General features: G+C 38.3%; 1 protein-coding gene across 2 annotated transcripts in view; it reads left to right on the top strand.

Annotated features, from left to right (window-relative positions):
* The window catches only part of TASP1 (taspase 1), a 286,585-nt gene that overhangs the window by 222,359 nt on the left and 40,896 nt on the right, over positions 1-23,330 (top strand). For both annotated transcript variants that reach the window (XM_036748085.1, XM_036748086.1), the window contains exon 11: positions 10,198-10,308. In XM_036748085.1, the coding sequence (XP_036603980.1) occupies positions 10,198-10,308 (111 nt within the window). The remainder of the gene's footprint in view (positions 1-10,197; positions 10,309-23,330) is intronic.

Below are 23,330 nucleotides of genomic sequence, written 5' to 3'. Positions count from 1 at the left end.
CTCAAATCTTAAGCAGGCTCTGCACTCCTGCTCTGATCTGCCACTGAATTCCTCCCACCAGGTGGGCCTGGGGCCAGAAGCAACTGCAGCTGTAGTTCTGTAGCTGCACCACCCCTGCTGCCTCTGGGGCAGTGGCCTAAGGGAAAACTCCTTTCTCTCTGTCCCCCACAGCTTTTCCCACTAACCTTCTCTGTTGTCTTTGGTGTTTGTGGGTTGAGAAGTCTGGTAACTGCCACAGGTCACTGATTCAGGGCACTAGGGCCTGTTCCATCTGGCTCCTGGTCTGGTTGGTCCTGCCGCCACCCATGCTGGGCTCTGCTCTGCTTCCCTCCCAGCTCCACGCGCTATAGACCTTACCCAGCGACCATCCAGGCTGTCCTGGCCTGGAGCCCTGCTTCCCTCTGCTATTTCATGGGTTCTGCAGTTCTTCTCTGTTGTCTTTGGTGTTTGTGGGTTGAGAAGTCTGGTAATTGCCGCAGCTTACTGATTCAGGATGCTAGGGCCTGTTCCGCCGGGCTCCTGGTCTGGTTGGTCCAGGCACGGCTCCACTCCACTGCCAGTTCTGTGTGATAAATCTTACTCAGCAACCATCCAGGCTGTCCTGGGCTGGAGCCCTGCTTCCCTCTGCTATTTTGTGGGTTCTGCAGTTCCAGAATTTGTTCAGAGCCATTTTTTATAGGTTTTTGGAGAGACCTGAGGGTGAGCTCACACAGGTCCCTGCTTTTCAGCTGCCGTCTTGGCTCCGCCCACCAGAATACATGGAGTTTAAAAAAGAATAAAAGGAAATGAAGTGGAGGCATCAATTGTTGATGGCTTTCTCAAATTTATCAACTAAAGGGAGAAGAGATATAGGGTAAGAGCTAGCAGGGAAGGACAGATCAGGTGAGAATTTTCCAAGGGTGTGGGAGACATGGGTCTGTTTTAGGCAACAGGGAAGCAGCCAGTTGACAGTGAGAGAATGATGGTAAGTGATAGAGTAGGGAGGATAGAGGAGGTCATCTGTTGTTGAAGACAGGATAGAATGGGATCACTTGCAGAGGCATCTGCCTTAGCTGGGAAAGGACCAGTTCTTCACATAAGGCAGACAAAGGAGAAGATTGTTGTAGGAGGCATCTTTGATTGAGAGAAAGAGGAAAGAAGAAGGAGCTCCCAGGAAATTGCATAAAGTTTGTCAGTGAAGTATAGAGCGCCCAGGGCCTTAGTTGAGAGAGTGGTGGTGGCAGTGGTGCCTGGGAGGCTGGAGGAGAGGAAAAAAAAAGGTATGGAATAGCTGCTGTGGTGAGTAAAATAGTGAATTGTTTAGAGAAATATGAAAGTATTGCCTTGCTGCAGTGCATAATTTGAGACTATGTAATGTAAGTTTGTAGTGGACCCAGTCAGCCCAATTATGTGATTTTCTACACTTCTGTTTAGTATCACATGACTGGATAGTAGCAGTGCAAGGGACTCAAGGGTAAGATGGTGTGGAGTTCAACTGGTTCATCAAAGAGCTAAAATAGAGAAGGAAGGAGAATATACCTAGTGGCAAAGCGATGGCCTGGCAAAGAACTGAGAGGTGGAGGATTTGAAGGTCTCAGTGAGGATGAAGAATAGGGTTGTATGGCAGAGGGGGAAATGGAAGTATGAAGTACTATGACATGATGAAGAATTTCAGAGTTCACAAACATGAAAGTGGAAGGTGATGGCAGATCAACAGTGTTATCATTTTTGTCTTTGCTGACTTGGATTTGAGAGAAGCTCAAATCCCATTGCTGATGTTTACTGCCTCTGTGACCTTGGCACGGCACTGAACTTCCCTGGGCCTCAGTTTCTTCATTTGTAAAATGGGAAGGTTCAATTATATGGCATTTAAGGCCCCTTCTAGCTATGATGATGATGATGATGATGATGATGATGATGATGTAGTTAACATTTATATGGTATGTTTTCTATGTGCCAAACACTGTGCTAACTGCTTTGCGATTTTCATTTCATTTGATCCTCATAACAGCTGTGGAACATATTATTATCTTCATTTTACAGATGAGGAAACTGAGGCAAACAGAGGTGAAATCACTTACCCAGAGTCTGAAGCCATATTTGAACTCAGGTCTTTCTGACTGTAGGCCCAGTGCTCTGCGTACCATGGCACCACCTTGCTGCCTTGCTTTAGATCATTATCTTATGAGCTCATGACCTTATAAGAATTATAAGGTACTTTATATGCATGATGTCATTTGATCCCCACAACTACCCTATAATCCAGATATTATCCTTATTTTGCAAATGAAGAAACTAAAGCTAAGAGATTTTTAATGATTCATTCAAGTCCTCATAGCCACTAACCTGAGACTGTATGTTCCAGGCACTGCATGAAGCACCAGCAATAGAAAGAGAGGCCAAAAACAGTCCCTGCTCTCAAGAAGCTCATAGTCTAATGGGGGAAACATGAAAATAATTATATATAAACAATAGTTATACAAGATGAATTGGAAATAGTCTCAGAGAAAAAGAACTATAATTATGGGGAACCGGGAAAGGTTTCCTATTAAAGTTGAGATTTTAAGTGGGACTTAAAGTAATTCAGGAAGCCTGGAGGCAGAGATGACAAGGGAGAACATTCCAGGCATGGAGCACAGTGAAAATTGCCTGGATTTGGGAAATGAGGTTTCTTGTTTAAGGAGCAAGGAGGCCAATATCACGGTATATCAGAGTACATGGGGGAGGGAAGGGTATAAGGATATAAGAAGACTGGAAAGGTGTGGGGAGGGCTGGGTTATAAAGAATTTTGAATACCAAACAGAGGATTTTCTATTTGATCCTGGAAAGGGGATAGAGAGCCACAAGAGTTTGTTGAATGTGCAGTAGGGGGACCTATACTTTAGGAAGATCACTTTAACAGATGAATTTAGGATGAACTGGAACGGGGGAGAGACTTGTGTCAGGAAGAACAACCAGGAATTTATTGCAGCAATCCAAGCATTAAGGAATGGGGGACTGCAACAGGATGGTGGCAGTGCCAGAGGAGAGACAGGCATATGCAGGAAATGTTACAAAAGTAAAATCAACAGGCCTTGGCAACAGATTGGACATGGTAGATGAGAGAGAGTGAGGATTTGAGAATGGTACCTAAGATTTTGAGCCTGAATGATTTGGGAAAATGGTGGTAGTTTCAACAGTAATAGGGAGGTCAGAAAGGAGAAAGATTTGGGAGTTCAGTTTTTTAGATGTTAATGTCTCTGGGACATCCACTTTGAGATATCCAGTAGGCATTTAGAGATGGGAGACTAGAGCTCAAGAGATAGTTTAGGGCTGGAAAAATAAATCTGATAATCATCAGCATAGAGATGATAATTAAATCCATGGGAGCTGATGAGATCACCAAGTAAAGTAGTATAGATGCACAACCCAAGAGGGTCAGAGCCCTGTGGAACACCTGTGCTTAAAGGGTGTGGTCTGGATGAGGATCCAGTAAGGGAGACTGAGGAGTGGTCTGATAGGTGAATCAGTATAATCAGTGTCATGAAAACAAAGAGAGTATTGGAGAGAAGAGGGTGACAGGGTTAAAGGCTACAGAGAGGTCAAGAAAGATGAGGATTGAGAAAAGGCCATTGGATTTGACAATTAGAAGATCTTTAGTAACTTTGGAGAAAACAGTTTTGGTGGAATGATGACAGAAACCAGGATATGAAGAGGAGAAAGAGTAAAAGAAGTGGAGCCACACCTGTAGGTCATGTGAAATTAAGTTGAGAAACTGTGAGATTAGGGTGTTTGAGGGAATATCAGTATGTACATTGAAATCTCTTTCTATGAGGGTAAGAATTGAGGAAAGACTGAAAAAGGCACTGAATTTATTGAAGAATTTATTGAAGAAAGAAGAGGAATGCTCTGGAGCTTACCTGTGGTAGCTATGGCTAGTAGAATTTTTATTGGGTAGTAGATATGGATTGAGTGAAACTCAACAGAGGAGAGGTCATTGAATGATGGTGGTAGAGGGTGAAAGAGTACTGAAAGTAGCAGTGGGAAGCAACTTTTCCACCTCCACCAGTGACTTGGAGGGAAATGAGGGAGAAACCATGGAGGTTGTGTCATCTGGAAGGAGCTAGGCCTCTGTGAAAGCCAGAAAATGAAAGGCCTGGGAAAGGTAAAGATTTAAAATGAAAGCAAGTTGGTAGCCTAGGAAACAGGCATTCCACAGAGCATAGTGGAAGGTATACGTAGCTTTACAGTGGGGCATTGAAGTGGTTGAGTTGAAAGCAATGGGGGTAAGGCATGAGACAGTGAAAGGTGGAGGACTGGATTTGAATAATGGCAGTATTGATTCAGAATCACTGGTACCCACCCCCCCCCCCAATGGGTATGACCAGGGAGAAGTTTGTTAATCATGGAAGAATGAGTTCAACTAATTTTTCATTATCCTTAGGGGTCTGGCCTCAGGGCAGAGTTCTCTCACTGCTTTAGGCAGTGCATGTGAGAGAAGTGCTGTAAGCTGAAGAAATGATGTTGTTCCCTTTCCCCCACACCAGCAGATGAGGATGGAGACTTGATGGAATAACCTTGCTCCTCTTCCTTGGAAATGAAGAGTGCTCTAGCTCTATAGAATGGCATTTCTCCTTTTCCCACAATTGAGAGAAATGATGTGTGGTGAGAAAGAGGAAAGAATCAGATTGTGGGCTTAAATAACTGAGTTAATATTGATACTGCCAAGAGAAATGAGGAAGCCAGAAAGAGGAGCAAGTTTTGATTTAAAAAAAGTTGGAAAAAAAAAGCTGGAAAGCAGGGAGTCGCTTAAGCTCTCCCCCAAATCCCTCCAAACACCAGTAAAAAATGGCTCTGAACAAATGCTAGAGCTGCAGAACCCACAAAATAGCAGAGGGAAGCAGGTCTCCAGCCCAGGACAGACTGGATGGTCGCTGGGAAGGGTCTATCACACAGTGCTGGGAGCAGAGTGAAGCCCAGCGTGGGCCACGCCAGGACCAACCAAACTGGGAGTCGGGTAGAGCAGGCTTTAGGGCCTTGAATCACTGAGCTGTGGTAGCTACCAGACTTGTCATCCCACAAATGCCAAAGACAACAGAGCAAGTTAGTGAGAAAACTTCTGGATCAGACTAAGAGTGGTTAGCCCCAGCCCCAGGGGCAGCTCAGGTGGTGTGGTATGGCAGGCAGCAGCAGCAGGAAGCTCCTGCAGCTGCTTCCAGACCTCCAGCTGTGGTTGCTTTTGGCCCCAGGCCCAGGAGTAATTAAGTGGCAGATTAGAGCTAGAGTGGAGGGCTTGTTTGCCCTTCTTGGATCTGGGTTGCAGTCCTGTTTGATGGTTCTTGGAGGAGGAGGAGGAGTGCTGCTGTGGCAGAGCTTGCTGTGTAGAAGTAGCTCTGAAAACAGCAGTGCAGCCCCCAAAGCTTGGGACAAAGTACTCTACACTCTGCAAGCAGTCATACCCTGACAAGACGCTCAAGGGTCAAGTAGTTGACTGGAAACATGAACAGGCAGCACAAAAGGACACAGACTCTAGAATCTTTTTTTGGTGACAAAGAAGATCAAAACATACAGCCAGAAGAAGTCAACAAAGTCAAAGAGCCTACATCAAAATCCTCCAAGAAAAATATGGATTGGTCTCAGGCCATGGAAGAGCACAAAAAGGATTTGAAAAAGCAAGTAAGAGAAGTAGAGGGAAAATTGGGAAGAGAAACGAGAGTGATGCAAGAAAATCATGAAAAACAAGTCAATGACTTGCTAAAGTAGACTCCCCAAAATACTGAAGAAAACAACACCTTAAAAAATAGACTAACTCAAATGACAAAAGAGCTCCAAGAAGCCAATGAGGAGAAAAATGCCTTGAAAGGCAGAATTAGCCAAATGGAAAAGGAGGTCCAAAAGACCACTGAAGAAAATACTACCTTAAAAATTAGATCGGAGCAAGTGGAAGCTAGTGACTTTATGAGAAATCAAGATATTATAAAACAGAGCCAAAGGAATGAAAAAATGGAAGACAATGTGAAATATCTCATTGGAGAAACAACTGACCTGGAGACTAGAGCCGGGAGAGATAATTTAAAAATTATTGGACTACCTGAAAGCCATGATCATAAAAAGAGCCTAGACATTGTCTTTCAAGAATTATCAAGGAAAACTGCCAGAAAGAAACAATTTGAGTATTGTGGAAAAACAATCAGGATAACCCAAGATCTAGCAGCTTCTACATTAAGGGATGGAAGGGCTTGGAATACGATATTCCAGAGGTCAATGGAGCTAGGATTAAAACCAAGAATCACCTACCCAGCAAAACCGAGTATCATGTTCCAAGGCAAAATATGGATTTTCAAGAAAATAGAGGACTTTCAAGCTTTCTCAGTGAAAAGACCAGAGCTGAATAGAAAATTTGACTTTCAACCACAAGAGTCAAGAGAAACATGAAAAAGTAATCAAGAAAAAGAACAAGAAAAAGAAATTGCAAGGGACTTACTAAAGTTGAACTGTTTTGTTTACATTCCTACATGGAAAGATGATGTGTATGATTCATGAGACCTCTGTATTAGGGTAGCTGAAGGGAATATGCATATATATATGTTTATGTATATATATGTATATGTATGTACGTATGTATATATGTATGTGTATGTATATATATGTGTATATATATATAGAGAGAGAGAGAGAGAGAGGGCACAGGGTGAGTTGAAGATGAAGGGATGATATCTAAAAGAAATAAAATCAAATTAAGGGATGAGAGGAATATATTGAGAGAGCTCTGGTCTTTTCACTGAGAAAGCTTGAAAGTCCTCTATTTTATTGAAAATCCATATTTTGCCCTGGAGCACGATACTCAGTTTTGCTGGGTAGGTGATTCTTGGTTTTAATCCTAGCTCCATTGACCTCCAGAATATCGTATTCCAAGCCCTTTGATCCCTTAATATAGAAGCTGCTAGATCTTGGGTTATTCTGATTGTGTTTCCACAATACTCAAATTGTTTCTTTCTGGCTGCTTGCAGTATTTTCTCCTTGATCTGGGAGCTCTGGAATTTGGCAACAATACTCCTAGGAGTTTTCTTTTTGGGATCTTTTTCAGGAGGTGATCGGTGGATTCTTTCAATTTCTATTTTACCCTGTGGCTCTAGAATATCAGGGCAGTTCTCCTTGATAATTATTTGAAAGATGGTATCTAGGCTCTTTTTTTGATCATGGCTTTCAGGTAGTCCAATAATTTTTAAATTCTTTCTCCTGGATCTATTTTCCAGGTCAGTGGTTTTTCCAATGAGATATTTCACATTGTCTTCCACTTTTTCATTCCGTTGTTTCTGTTTTATAGTGTCTTGATTTCTCATCAAGTCACTAGCTTCCACTTGCTCCAGTCTAATTTTTAAGGTAGTATTTTCTTCAGTGGTCTTTTGGATCTCCTTTTCCATTTGGCTAATTCTACCTTTCAAGGCATTCTTCTCCTCATTGGCTTTTTGGAACTCTTTTGCCATTTGAGTTAGTCTATTTTTTAAGGTGTTGTTTTCTTCAATATTTCTTTCAGTATTTTTTTGAGTCTCCTTTAGCAAGTCATTGACTTGTTTTTCATGATTTTCTCTCATCCTTCTCATTTCTCTTCCCAATTTTTCCTCTACTTCTCTAACTTGCTTTTCCAAATCCTTTTTGAGCCTTTCCATGACCTGAGACCAGTTCATGTTTTTCTTGGAGGCTTTTGATGTAGGCTCTTTGACTTTGTTGACTTCTTCTGACTGTATATTTTGGTCTTCTTTGTCACCAAAGAAAGATTCCAAAGTGTGAGTCTTTATCTGAGTCTGTTTTTGCTGCCTGGCCATGTTCCCAGCCAACTACTTGACTCTTGAGTTTTTCGACGGGGTATGACTGTTTGTAGAGTAAAGAGTACTTTGTCCCAAGCTTGAGGGCATGCGCTATTGATTTCAGAGGTATTTCGATACAGCCAGCTCTGCCACACCAGCACTCCTCCTTCCCCAAGAACCACCAACCTGGACCTGACTCAAATCTTAAGCAGGCTCTGCACTCCTGCTCTGATCTGCCACTGAATTCCTCCCACCAGGTGGGCCTGGGGCCAGAAGCAACTGCAGCTGTAGTTCTGTAGCTGCACCACCTCCACTTTCCCTGGGGCGGTGGCCAAACCACAAACTCCTTCCACTCTGTCCCAGCAGCTTTTCCCACTAACCTTCTCTGTTGTCTTTGGTGTTTGTGGGTTGAGAAGTCTGGTTACTGCCACAGCTTGCTGATTCAGGGTGCTAGGGCCTGTTCATCCTGGCTCCTGGTTTGACTGGTCCTGCGGCTGCCCACACTTGGCTCTTCTCCATTCCGCTCCCAGCTCCGTGCACAACAGACCTCACCCAGCAACCATCCAGGTTGTCCTGAGCTGGAGCCCTGCTTCCCTCTGCTATTTTGTAGGTTCTGCAGTTTTAGAATTTGTTCAGAGCCATTTTTTTATAGGTTTTTGGAGGGACCTGGCAGGGAGCTCATGCAAGTCCCTGCTTTCCAGCAGCCATCTAGGGCAGGATTTCTTAACTGTTTTAGTGCCCTTTGGCAATCTTAGGAAGTCTATGGACCTCTTCTCAAAATAACAGTTTAGATGCATAAAATACAATGCATAAGATTACAAAGAAAACTAATTATACTAAAATATAGTTATCAAAAGTTTTTTTAAAAAAATTCACAGACTCCAAAAGAAGAATCCCCATCTTAGTGTGTTGCCTAGAGCAGAGTTGTCAAACTCCTTACACCCTGGCTGCAAGACACCTGCAACACTCCTGACTGCAACCGAAACTGGATTAAAATGTAATTGGGAAATGTTTAGTAAAATAAATAATAATGCATTACAACATAGATAATGTTAATTTGTGGTTTTCCAAATCAGTATGCAACCTGCAAGTTCCTGTTTTTATTTGAGTTTGACACAGCTGCCCTAGAGCCCTGTGAGGTTATATGATTTGCCCAGTGTCACTTGATCTTCTTTGATATGAGGCCAGCTTTCTCTCCTCTGTGCCATGCTACCTCTTTGTGTTTATATATGTGTGCATTTGTATGTGCATTCTCTTCTGTAACTATATGAACAAACTGGTAAATCTTATTGGGTAGGTTTATTGGATTTCAATTCATTTTATTCTAGCTTTTATTTTATTTTAATAAAACCACGTTACTCCTGAAAAACTAAGAAATATTCATTATTTTAAGGTTGAGTTTATTTAATGTATATAACTTGGGAAAAGTTTGCGTGAAAATAATGGCTAGTTTATCTTTCCTTCCAGTAATCTGAACTCTTTGTTACTTGCTTTTCCATATATCTCCAATAAAATAACTATTGTCACTCAAAGTAATGACCTTGAAGCATTGTAGGATGTTTTGTTGTCAACACCTTCTGCATCATCAATGATGGATTAAAATGTATATGATATAAATTTAATACTTAATGTATTTCATAATTTTGATTATTTGAAAAATGGAAATTTAAATTTAGTAATTACTTTAATATTTGCTGGTTTGTGAATTAGTCATAGTCTGTATTATACTAAAGTACAGTTTTATTACTGTATTTGGTTGTAGTTTTTATTTTTTCATTCGTTTCCCTCATCATCTATGCCAAATGTTCTAAGATGTCCTTGGCAAAGAAAAATATGGGGTTTAAATATAACGCTTTTGAAATGACCACAGTGGTTCAATGTGTGAGATCTCAGGAAAGTCCATCCATTTCTACCAGGCTCTCAAAATTAGGAACACAATTTCTCCCTTTTTCAAGCAAGGTATTGGGGACATTTTTTGTATTTGCACTAGTTTGTTTAAAATTAAACCTAAGGTAAATCAGAGCTTTTGGTGGTATAATTTTGACAGTACATAAAGGGTAATAAGTGATCCTTAAGAAATGATCAAAGGAAATCATTCTGTTTGTTTTTTATACATTTGTTTTTCTGTCCTTTAATCTCATGGTGTTTCCAGTTCCATTCTAAACTCAGTAATGCACACTCAGCCTCTCATTTAAGTCTTCTTGGCAAAGCCTAATACTATCATTGCCAGACAGTGAGCGAGTGGGCCCAAGTTTGCCTGAACTATCCATACATGGTTGCCCTATAACAAAAAACAGTAGTTATCAGAAAATACATATCTTTCTTGGCTGTTGTTTCTGTCTTAGTAACCAAAGTTAAAAAGAAAAATTGGAGGGGTAAGGGGTGGAAAGAATGCTTATTGAGAAATAACCCATTTCTCAATTTTCTACAGGTTCACCTTTCCTAGCCAGTGAGGAGGGTGTCCTTGGAGGGGTGATAGTTCTTCGATCTTGCAGATGTTCTGCAGAACCTGACTCCTCACAAGATAAACAGACCCTTCTAGGTGAGTTTATAATATTTGTTTATGTCTACATACATATATATGTGTATATTTGTGTGTACATACATATGGATATCTATTTACTGAGATGATGAAAGTTATATAAAGAAAATTAGTCTTCTGTAAGGAAAGGATAAACTACTACAATGAGGGCTTCTGTTCTTCATTAAAATTTTTTTAATTCCCCTTCACTTATTTTTCTGAAAATAAGCATATACATTTTAGAGTATAAGTTATAAGCTCCAAGAGGGTAAGAGTTGTCATTAATTTATATATCTTCTCTTACAACTACTATACTGTTTTACACATAAAAGTTCTTGATACTGAGTTTAATTGAATTAAATTATATCACATTGCTCAATGAGTTCAGAACTCAAGAGCTCTACATTTTGTGGCTGTTATTTCAGTTGTGGCTGACCCTTCATGACCCTATTTAGGGTTTTCTTGGCTAAGATACTGGAGTGGTTTGCCATTTCCTTCTACAGCTCATTTTACAGATGAGGAAACTGAGGCAAACAGGGTTAAGTGACTTGCCCAAGGTCACACAGCTAATAAATGTCTGAGGGCAGATTTGAACTCATGCAGATGAGTCTTACTGATTTCAAGCTCATCACTCATTTACAGAGCCACCTAGATATCACTACAAGTCAATGGTAACCTAACTCTTACAATCAAAATGGCATTTGTAGTTGACCTTTGTCATTTAGTTGTTTAGGAGTATAAAAATAATACTACCCTATACTTAGATAGTTTTTTCATAAGAGCTGAAAGCAATTCATATATATATATATTTTTTCCCCACCAAGCAGAATGTACTCATATGCAAGATGGTCATCTTTCATTAAATATATTTTTGTGAGCTTGGAAGCAATTTTCTTATTGTATTTGGTGTTCAGTTCATTGTCAGTTGTACTAAATGATAATAGGAACAGTTGGGTGATGACCCAAAAAAATTGGAAGTTTAATAAGTCTCTCCGTAAAGAGCCAAAAGGTTCATATAACCCCTTTAGGATGATATCTAATGCTATTCAATTGCCTGCCAGAAAGTAAAATGATAGTTATTCCAGTACTATGTCTACATCAATTTCAATCCTGAGAATTCATTTGTTCGTCTTTAGTTATTCAATAAATCAATGTCCTCTGACCATCCAGTATAGTTAGTGTAGTAGCAAAAGAGGACACTATGTGCTAGGCTTTTTCATGACTCTCCCTGGGACTTCACTGGCACCTTGGTTGTTAGCAGGCATAGCCTACATGAGTAGGAATTGAAAGCGATAATAAATCCTGCAGGTATCTAGTTCAACTTCCTCATTTTGTAGATTCAGAAACTGAGACCCAGAAGGGGAAGAGATTTGTCTAAGGTCAAATGGACAGCAGGCAGCCAAGCAGATTTGAATTCAAGGCCCATGCTCAAAAATCACTGATTTTTTTCCTCTGCTGTATTGTGCTGCTTTTCCTACTTTTATGTGCCTGACTCCCCTAAGATACTGAAAGTATTATTATTCTTATTTTAAGATGAAGAAATGATGCTCATAGATGTGATTTGTCCATGGCCACACAACCAGTAAGCATTGGAGCCAAAACTCAAACCCGCTTTTCCCACCTTTACCCCAAGTGTGGTGTTAATGTGATTAAAGATCTTTTCTGCTCATTCAGTAGGCTTCTGGTGGAGCTAGTTAAGGGAAACTTGATTAGGGGAGGCTTGATGGTAGGCCTTTACTTACCAGGTGAGATTCCCCAGGCCCACACCTTTTGCTAATTAGGTCACAAGAGGTGTGAAACCCTCGGGCCCTAAAAAGAGTATATATGCCCAGAAAATAGCCATTGAGGAGTGAGAATTCAGAAGAGAAGCCAGAATTCAGAATTCGGTCCAAGGACGAGTAAGGGAGTCGACAGAGCTGCAGAGAGAGTGCAGAGTGGACAGTAGAAACAGGGAGCTGTAGAGACTAGAGAACTAATTACTGTTACCCTCCACATTCTAGATTTGCTGGACCTCAGGTTGGTTGTTTTGCCATTATATAGCAATTACTACATCCTATCAGTCAATCTTTCTGTGTCTCTCTGCCTCAGTCTATCTCTCTTTGTCTTTGTCTTTCTCTGTCTCTGTCTCTCTCTCTGATTCCCTCTTTTTCTTCCTCTCTCCTTTCCCCCCATGATCATTTACTAGAACATCATCATATTGCACCCTGGGCCTTCTATCCTTCTCTCTGTATACTTTTTCATTAAACGACTTCATCAGTAATCATAGATTCAATCATCATTTCTATTTATATGACAACCAGTTTTCTGTATCCAATCCTGGTCTCTTCAGATTCAGTTCTGCATCATCGAGTGCCTGTTAGAAGTTTTGAACTAGATGTCACAAAGCTATCTCAGACTCAATACGGTCAGAATAGATCTCTTCTCCTTAAATATACCCGTCTCGTGGACTTTCCTATTTCTGTTGAGGGACCTGCCATCCTTCCAATCACCAGGTTTGCAACTATGTTATCTTCCTCAGTTTCTTAATTGTACTCACATTCACACATCCAGTTGCCAAATCTTGTTTTTTCACCTCCACAACATCTCTTGCATTCATGTCCTCTCCACCCAAAGAGAAATCACCTTAGTGCTGGCCATTGTCACCTCTCATCTAGGCAACATCAGTAGCCTCCTAATTGTTCTCTGCTTCAAGTATTTTCCCACTCCGGCCCATACTACATAGATACCAAAATGATTTTCCAAAACTTAGAAGTCTGACCACATCATCCTGCCCCATATTCAGTGGTTTCTTGTTACCATTAGGATCAAATATCAACCTTTGTATTTGCCATTTCAAGTCTATACAACCTGACCCCTTCCTACTTTTCCAGCCTTCTTACACTTCAGTACCACTCACGAAAGATCATTCCATCATACTGCCCATCTTGCCATTCCTAACATACAACACTCCAACTCTCACCTCCATGCCTTTGTACTGGCTGTCTGTCCCCCACGCCTGGAGTGTTCTCCCTCCACATATTTTTCTTAGAATCCTTTCAAAAATTAATTCAAGGGATATCTTCTGCATGAAGCTGGTCCCTTCACCTTCTTGGGTTCTTCCTCCCAACATCACCCTGTACTTGCTTTTTTTTTTTTAATTTTCAGTTCCAAATTCTCTCCCTCCACCTCTCCCCAACCCACTGAGAACCCTACATATATAAAGTCTTGCAAAATATATTTTGACATTACTCACATTAGGAAAAAAAAGAAAGTGGAAAAATATGCCTTAATCTGCACTCAGATGTCATCATTTCTCTCTCAGGAGGTGGGTAGCATTTTTAATTATCAGTCCTTTGGAATTATCATGGATCATTGTATTTATTAGATTAGCTAAGACTTACACGGTTGATAGTTGTTACAGTATTGCTGTTACTGTGTACAATGTTCTGTTCTGCTCATTTCACTTTGCATCAGCTCATAGAAGTCTTCCTAGGTTTTTCTGAAGCCATGCCCCTCATCATTTCTTATATTCTATCACAATCATATACCACAACTTGTTCAGCCATTCCCCAGTTGATGGGCCTTCCTTCAATTTCCAATTCTTTGCCACCACAGAAACAGCTGCTGTACTAGTACTCGCTTTGTGTGCTCTTTGTACATACTTGTATATGTGAATATTGTTGCTTTCACTCCTTTTGAATGTTAATTTCTTGAGGGAATGGAATATTTTGCTCTTGTATTTGCATCCCCATTGCCTAGCATTGTGTACCCATGAGGTGCTTAATAAATGTGTATCGATTGATCAATCAGCTTTTTCTTTCTATGTTACAGAAGCAAGAGGAGGGGGTGGGGAGAGAGAAACCATTTACCAGGGTGTCTAAACAAAAGATGAAAAATTTTCTTGCCAGAGAAGAATGGGGAGCAAAGTGAGCAAATTTGACCAAATGCTGTTGCGCCCTTCCCTTTCTTTTAGAATTCTCACTCCTATTCTCCTCAAGGAGTGTTTTTCTTTTTTCTTTCTTCTTTACCTCATCCAACATTCAGAGAACTTTTTTTTCTTGCCTTTACCTTCTGTTATGAAACTACTCTTCCCTTAATGCTGGTGGGAATTTTACGGGGTTATTATTAAATGTGTAATGTTTGTATAGGATTACAAACTTGTAAGGTTTAGGAGATCTGGGTGAACACTTCCCTGCTGGAGGGATGTAAGCCATTACTCATACGTCTGAGTTTGTAGAAGTGGGGGTAGAACTTTGCAAATGTGAAGGACTAATAGCACTTAGAAGCACTGACCCTGCAATTTGTTGAGAAAAGCTCAGGAGAGGATGCCAATTCTGAAGCAAAAAGGAACAGAGAGTTTATCTGGAGGTAACCATAGAAAAGAATATATCGTAGCTTTTTTTTTCCTGAGACATTGTGATAGCCAATCATTTGGCAGTCAAAGTCAAGGAACCTTACTTTGGAACAGGATTATTTAACTCCAGAAGTTGTGCCAACCATTTGTAGAGAAGTTGAAGATCTATCAGGATAAGAGGTTTCTGCCCTCTGTAACTTGTCAATTCTGTGTTCTATAAACTAGTTTTGTTTTGCATCATTTCCGTTAAGCTGGTAATAAAATCCTTTTGAAGACTCCATCTTCAATCCAACAATTCAAACATATGTTAAGTGCCTACTATGCACAAGGCTTTGGCCTGAGGACTAAAGGAGACAAAGATTAAAAAGTGAAGCAGTCCTTGCCCTCCAGAGCCATAATTACATTTTATATGTGTGGTCTGTGTGGGGGGAAACAAAGGGCATGTTCATCCTAATGTCAAGAGAATTTTAAAAGGAGTCAGGATCCTCCTGGACCAGGCAAGGACTGGTGGCAGTGATAGAGAGGTGAAAAGAGCCCATTTTAACAGCTCGGAGGTGCAGGTGCAGTAGAGAGTGAATACAAAGAAAAAACATCATAAATCAGTCCCCCTTCCTGCCTAGGAAATTTTGTGAAAACCCTAGATGCCCATGTGACCAATTGACTATTTGCAACAGAGTCCTGAGTTCATGGAAAATTCATTTTTATCAGAACCCACATATGATAAGAATCTGTGATTCAGGTGCTTTTTTTTTAAAAGCTCAATAGCAACTGATGCAAAGTGGGGTACTATGGAATCACATTATACCCACATGTAACTTATGTGAATTCAGCTTATATGCCTTTGTGGGGAAAAAGAAAAAAGAAAGAAAGAAAAGGGGAAGAGACAGAAACAGAGAGAGGGACTCTGTTGCCATTGCTCTGAGAAAATGTGTGTCCTGGATTGAACAAGAAATAAGAGATGGGAATTCATTTTGTGAACATCTTGGCCTCACTGTGTGATTTTAGAATCAGCACTGCTTATACCCACACTCTATTCATTCTGTGTAGGTGCGTGTGAATGACAATTTTAGTTGGCCTTCCTAACATTCTTAGACAGCTAGAAGATCCTCTCTGTGTTCTTCTTGACTTCTTGTTTTTTTTTTTTTTGTCTCATTGTGAACCAGAGAGAAGGGACAGTTATTCTGTGGCTGAATATTATCACATTAATGTGAGACCATTTTCCCCTAATATCTGTTTTTATGCCAGTTATCATTTTTTTTTCCTTTGAATAGAAAACTTGGTTCTTGCATCTTTTCCTGGCTTTGCTGGATATAATAAAAAATAAATTTTGCATTCTATTTCCATCTCAGATCTATCTATTCTCTGAAATAGACTACTTTCTTTTAAAAATACCCTAGTCCTTTCACTTAAAATGGATGTAAAGATATTGCACTGTATAATGGCTCATTTTGTGATTTTGAAGGGTAATTTTGACCGTATTGGATTTTTGACTTTACCATGCTTACTTTAGAACCTAACCCTCCATGCCTGCATAAGATGTGACTCCACTTCAGATGTTAAATAGTAAAAGGCACTGGTATTATTTTAAAGTGAGGTCAAGTGTAAGCTTACTTCAATACTTCTATAGCAGCAGAAGAAAATATTGCCACTGTATTTCCAGTTCGTGCTGCCACAAAATATACTATCCTTCTATCCTTTTTTAAAAAAAAAAAATCAATGTTATAGGAGTTGAATGTTGGGTAATGATCAGTAGGATCAGGAGGGGAGAGGCAAGAAAGTTCAGAAGCCGCTGAAAAAGAGAGCAGAAGACAGGGACTTGCAAATGATCTCATAAATGGACAATTTGGATGTGAACATGGTTGCAACACCCATCTCGCAGTAATGAAAAGCGGGCAAGGCATGGACAGAGAATCACTGTCTTAAAACAAAACAAATGCCTGCCCATGGAATGAAACAGCTGAAAAGAATTCATTTTCTCTCAGCTCCTAAGAGAAAAACAATGTATTTTTACCTGCTGAAGTACCATTGTGTACTTTACATGTGTTTTCCAGGCCCCTACAAATGGGCTTTATTGGTGCCGCTGTGCATAGCATGGTTAATAAATATGTAAACAAAAGCACACAGAGCTTTCCAGTGAAGAAAATAATGAGTTCTCTCTCGTTTTAAGCTTGTGATTAGATACATTTAATTAGAGTTCATGCAAATATAATTATATGGGATAAATTCCTAATCTCTCAACACAGCCCCATTTCTTGTCTTATTCACTTGCCCCCGTGGAACTGATTTGAGCACGGAACTATCTTCCTTTGAAGTGAGCAGGAGCTCCATGTTTGGATCAGCCCTCTTGGGAAACAGAGCAGGATGAGAAACAGGCTGCATGGTTTTCCATGGATTGTTGACAGCTAGGAAAAACAAAAGCTGAGAATGTGCAAGCATTAGGGATATAAAGCAATAGGATTTATATTGGAAATGCAATGAATCTTTGTCAGTATCCCTTCTACAAAGACAACATTATTGTTAATTGGAAGCCCGTGATAGAAAAGCAGGGACTAAAATGTTCACTGAGTGAAAATCTAGATTAAAAAAAACAACAACTACTTTTAAGTTAGGATAGAAGCCTTATTTTTTTAAAAAAAATGGATATTTCTGTCTAAACAGGATTCTGTATTTTTAATAATTTCATATGATGATATTTTATTATATTTGGTTAATCAAGCTTTGGGAGTTCAAAACTTCCTCTCCTAGCAGAGAGGTCAATGGATGATCTTTGTTGATTTTTCACTTCTTGCTATGACTTTGAAAAATGCTAAATTCCTTTACCATTTTCCATTTAATATGATAAATTCTGCAGTTTCCAGTTGCAACTTCACACTAGTGGGTCTTTTCCTCCTTTTTCAGAAGAGGAAAAATTGTTTTAATGATTAATTTTTGTTGCTGTTACCAAAGCATGCTGTGGTTTAAAAATAAAAAAAAAATGTTAGGTTGAGTTGATGCTTCCTGGAACATTAAAAAGATAAAAGGTCATTTTACTGTAAGTAAAAATTCCAAACCGCCTTTTGGTTTTACTGGCATTAAAAATTTGGCGAGCATTTATAAACACATGCACTTCAAAGGAGATATATTCTTGTGGCACCCGGCAGTGTCACTTATTTCCATTACATAGTACACTCTATTTTTAAGCAGTTGTGACTAGGCATTTACACAGTCTGCATTTACACTACATTAAAATTTGGCCATTTAATTTTTTTTTTAAAATTGAAAACACAGAAACCTTCTCAGAATGTGACTTTTTAATAAGAGTAAGCCAGATTTTTAGTCTTGTAGAGAAAGCAGGTTTTCCCTGAAGTAAATAAGAAGTCTGTTTTTCAAATGGAATTAAAGACACCTGTTAGGTGGGAGGGGCCTAATGACATTGAGGGGAGGGGCAGTGCTTGTTATTTAGTTTCAACAGTACTTTCTATACTAAGATTGACAATATTCCTGTAAAGTTGACTGATCTTTTTCCCATTTTAAAGATGAAACTGATATTAGAAGATGAAGTTTGTAAAATTAATGATAGAAATAATATTTGAACTTTTAGCATTTAGTTACATGAATTCTAGAACTTTCTCTTTATATTCATATTATTTAGCCTTTTAAAAAACTTGTTTCATTTTTCCAAGTCTAGATTTTCAATTTTAATACTTATTTACTAGTAGCCACCATCTTATATATACCCCAAGCTTGATTCTTCCTTTCTTCTGGACTAGAACATGACGCATGCATTACCCTATCTGCAGTCATTGAACTTAGAATTAATCCCTATAAAGTCTCAGCCCTGAAACCCATTCTTTCATGGCCTCTGAAATATAGAGTGACATAGGAACTGTGAATAGTGATGTAACTGTCAACAGTATTTATTAGGATTTTTCCTAATTTTCTAAAATTTCCAAATATTTTCTAATTTTCTATTTCCATATAAATTCTATTTCTATAATTTCTATGAAATTAGGAAATTTCAATTTTCTAAAATAGGAAGATATTTTCAAAAATTAGAGAGCCAATTTTTTATATATCAAAAGATGCTGTCAATAACTCTTGTATATAGCTGATCAGTAAATTGTTTGACAAACTAATAAAATACCATTGCAAAAAAAATCCTATTATAATGACACTCTTTATTTTAAAAAATAATCCAACCTTCAGTCATTTCAATAGTTTGCCATTTCAAGCAGTTTTCAGTACAATGAAATGAAAATATGAGTATTCTCTTGTGGCACATTATATCGTAGACTAGTGCTCAGACGAGCTGAGAATTAGATGCTAGTTCTAGCTCTGCCACTTACTAAGTATGCAATTGTGGATAAGGCACTTGGGTGAACCTCAACTTTTTGAGCTATCAAAGTTTGCCTTGCCTGCCTCATGAGATTTTTATGACCATAAAAATGGGATGTAAAGAATGATTTGACCAGCATTTTTCTTTGTTCTTCTCACTTCCCTTTAGGTTTATAAATCTATATATGCCTTGAAGAGTTTTCACTTCTTTACTGTTACCATTTCTAATTATTTTTCAGTCATGTTTTATCATAGTTTGGGCTGTGGGCTAACTCTGAAGAAGAGTGTTTGTGTGTGTGTACACACACACACACACTCTGAGGTTAGCATTTTGCTTTGGGGGCTCACTCATTGGAAGAGTGTTCGTGTGATTTGGACAGACGAGACTCTGGGTAGCCATTAAGGAGCCCCCTGGCTTTGAAAGCCCAGATGTTGATGCTTCTCTGTCTCTGGTAACCGTGTATGTATTGCTATGGACAGACAGAAGCTCTCAGCTGATTTGTGTTATTTTCTCTGTTTACATAATTTCCGCTTGTAACTTCTGTTTGTGTTTTCTCTGAAGTTCAGGGTGCTGACTTTTCCCCCTGAACTAAGTAAATGATATATGTATGTTTAATTAAAGTGAGATTGTAAACCCCTTAAAGTTGCTTTCCTTAGAAAAGCAGATCAAAGAACCTGTGCCAGCAGGCCTCCTGTGTGCTGGTGTTATTGGCCTTACACCTCCACAGCAGCTGAAAGCAGCATTGTTGTTACATCTCCTTACCCTACTCAACTTCTTCACTCTCTCCCCTTTTCCCTCCCCCACTTTCTCCCCTTCTAATTGTATTTGCATTATTATTGTAATTGTAATTGCTTTATTGTACTTGTATCCACCTAATAGAATTTAAGCTCCCTGAAGGTAGGAACTTATTTCTTTTTTTTCTTTGTATTCCCTGTGCATACAAATTTGTTGAATCAAATTGAATTGGCAGTAATTTAATTTTGTGTGAATTCTGTGGCAGTATATTAATTTAAGAATAGTGATGGAAAAGATAACACAATGGTATAGCATTGTTATAGGCATTTGTTAAGTCCTTTACAGTTACATTAACAATAATAATAATAATAATAATAATAATAATAATCTCTAGCATTTATGTAGTATTTTGAGGTTTGTAAAGGGCTTTACAAATACCTCATTTGATCCTCACAGCAGCCCTGAGAGGTAGGTACTGTTATTATCCCCATTTTACAGGTGAAGAAAATGAGGCAGGCAAAGGTTAAGTGACTTTGCCAAGGATCATTGTTTCAAATAGCTCTGAGAAAAGCTCTAAGAGGAGGATTTTAAAATTTATATTTTTTAATTCTTAACTTTTAAAATAAATATGATTCTTTTTATTAAATAAGCAATAATTTAAACACCATGCCAAATAGCATAGAATATGCTATGACCCAGGGGCTTATGAGCACCAGCTAGTTTGACAACATCCTGTTGTAATTAGGTTCTCATTGTATGTTCCCATTTTCCTTGTAAGAATTTCTGGGGTGTATGGCCAAGGAGAGGGGATTTAAATGGTCAAGAGACTCAGTTCTACTGAGGACTATTAACAATTGGACAAACTTTTTTTAAGAAATCTGCAAAAGGCAAAAGTTTTCTCTATCTGGCTTGACTATAGAATATATGTGCGTGCAGACAGCCTTCGTAAGGAAATTTTGCTTGCTTGATCTTAATTTGAGATGAGTGATTGGGAGATTCTTTGCTTAGAAGAGAGATCCAAGGAGAAAGCAATGTGTGAGTAGCAGTTAACTAAAACATAAGATGAGGAAGTTGCAATTTAAATGTCACTAGAAGACAAAACCCCATGCTTTAGCTGAGGGCTGTCACACATAGTATGTTGTCAGTACAACTTAAGTAGAACCTCTCTCAGGAGGAATACTCTGAGGGGTTAATACAGTAGTCTGAAAGCAGTTAATGTAATTTTAACAATTTTGGAAAGAAACTGGCCTGTAACATTATGTACAAATCATTCTAATTTTCCTCCCAGTACCCATTAGCTTGTCGTCTTGGTAGAACACATGTTCTACACATCTCCGTAGCATAGTTTCAGTCACCGTAACCATATATTGACACTACTTCTCCTTTCCTCATATCACAGTCGTCTGATGTCAGTTGTAGATGAACATATCTCAAAGATCTTATTTTTATTTTTTACATAAATTAATGTTAAAATATATTGAACAATTTTTGTCTTTTGAAAAATTATTTTGATGTTACCTGTTGACAATTTTTCCTGTGATTTAAAAAAAATAGGCCCAATACCTAGTACTGGTATTTTACAAATGTTAGCTTAATTACAAATGTTCCAGTTATCACAATGAAAATAATGTATTAGTATTATCTACTGAATTAACAATATTTGCTACCACTTTCATATAATTCTTCATATTTTTGATGAATATGGGAAATTTTGACCTATTTACCAGGAATCAAAGCTTTAGTCTCATAGGAACATTTTAATTGTAAAGGATGACACTTCCTATTAAAATTCTGAGTTTTAATAATTATTGAGAGTCAAACAACAAGCTGTATTATTATCATTTTTTCAAAAACTACTACTACTACTACTGCTAATAATAATAATATTTACATAGTACTTACTAGTGCCAGAATGTGTTCTAAACACTTCATAATTATTAACTCATTTGATCCTCACAATACTGGGAAGTAGGCACTGTTATTATCCTCATTTTACAGCTGACAAAACTGAGGCAAACAGAGGTTGTCACTGGCTGAGGGTCACACAGCTATTAAGTGTCTGAATTCAAATTTGAACTCAGTTCTTCCTGACTCCAGGCCCGGTTCTCTATCTACAGCACCATCCACCTTTCAAGTAACTGAAAATTAGAGTTTAATATAAATTATATTTTACATTCAAAAGAATATAACCATTAATACTATTTTATTCAGCTTTTTAAAAATTGTCTTAAATGCTACTATTTATTTCCTAGTTTTCTGATGGAAAAGATTGCCTAAGGCAAGTTTTCCAGGTGAAGGGTTTCATTCTGCAGTAAATCATTTTGGGTTATGACTATTCTAAACAGTAATCCAAAGCCATTTTCAAAAAGGCTAATAGGTGTCATTTTCTGAGGTCTTTAGTAGAAACTGGAAATTAGCACTTGCCAAAGATGAAAAATTTGTCATGAAAATACATTGACTCCTTTTAAAGGGGGAAGTAAATATATAAATATATATATATAAACTTTAAAAATTTAGATTTATTAATTCAGCATCTGTGATCATTTGAACATGGTCTTGTTGGAAATTTACCTTTACTTATCAAATTTATTTCTCATAATACAAATGAACTGTTTAAAACTATGGAGGAGTAGGGTTAAAAGTACTTGGAACAACACAAGATTTGTTCAGGCACCTGTGTGAAGCATGCATCTATAAATAAAAACTGGAATATAATTTGCTAGTTATTCCCTTATTAAAGAAAGTTCCTGAAAGACTTCTACTTAAAAACAATTTGTTCACTTTATTTGATTTGCTGTCTATTCTAAAAGTAATACAATTATGTTTCTTTGAAAACATTTCATAATTCAGATTTTATTTAGGTTGAATTACTTGTTTTGTTAAGATTATTATAATGGAGTCGTTACTACTAAAAGGAGCATTCCTTTACATGTGTAACTCCCTTTATGGGTTAAAGGTAGTCCTTGAAGACGTTTGAGTAATTTCATTTTTGCAAATTGGCTTGCATTTTAAATTAGCAAGGTAGTTTGCTATTTTGAAGGATCTTATGGATTTTATGCAAAGCAAAAAAATAATTTTTTCTTTTCTTCCTTTTTTATTTTTCTAAGCTTACTTATCAATGATTATCATTTTTCCTTTTTTTAATTAGATTTTTTATTTTTAGTTTACACTTAGTTTTACATGTTCTTGAGTTTCAAATTTTCTTCCCTTCCCTCCTCTCTCCCCTCCCTTCAAGACAGCATGTAATCCCATATAGATTCTATGTAAACATTCACATTAAACTTATTTACACAACAGTCAAGTTGCAAAGAAGAATTATGACCAATGGAATGAATCATAAGAGAGAAGAAACGAAACCAAAGAGAGAGAGGGGGAGAGAAAGAGAGAGAGAGAGAGAGAGAGAGAGAGAGAGAGAGAGAGAGAGCAAATAGTGTGCCTCAATCTGCATTCAGACTCGACAGTTCTTTCTCTGGATGTAGCTAGCTTTTTCCATCATGAGTCTCCTTTGGAGCTGTCTTTGAGCCTTGTATTGCTGAGGAGAGCCAAGTCTATCAAGGCTAGTCATCACAGAATCAATATGTCTGTGGTTGTGTATAATGTTCTCCTGGTTCTGCTCCTCTTACTCAGTATCAAATCATGTAGGTCTTTCCAGGTTATCAT

This window comes from Trichosurus vulpecula, chromosome 3 (genome assembly GCF_011100635.1).
Source record: "Trichosurus vulpecula isolate mTriVul1 chromosome 3, mTriVul1.pri, whole genome shotgun sequence".
Classification (NCBI taxonomy): domain Eukaryota; kingdom Metazoa; phylum Chordata; class Mammalia; order Diprotodontia; family Phalangeridae; genus Trichosurus; species Trichosurus vulpecula.
Note: the sequence above shows the minus strand (reverse complement) of the source record. Positions and strands in the feature narration are given on the sequence as shown.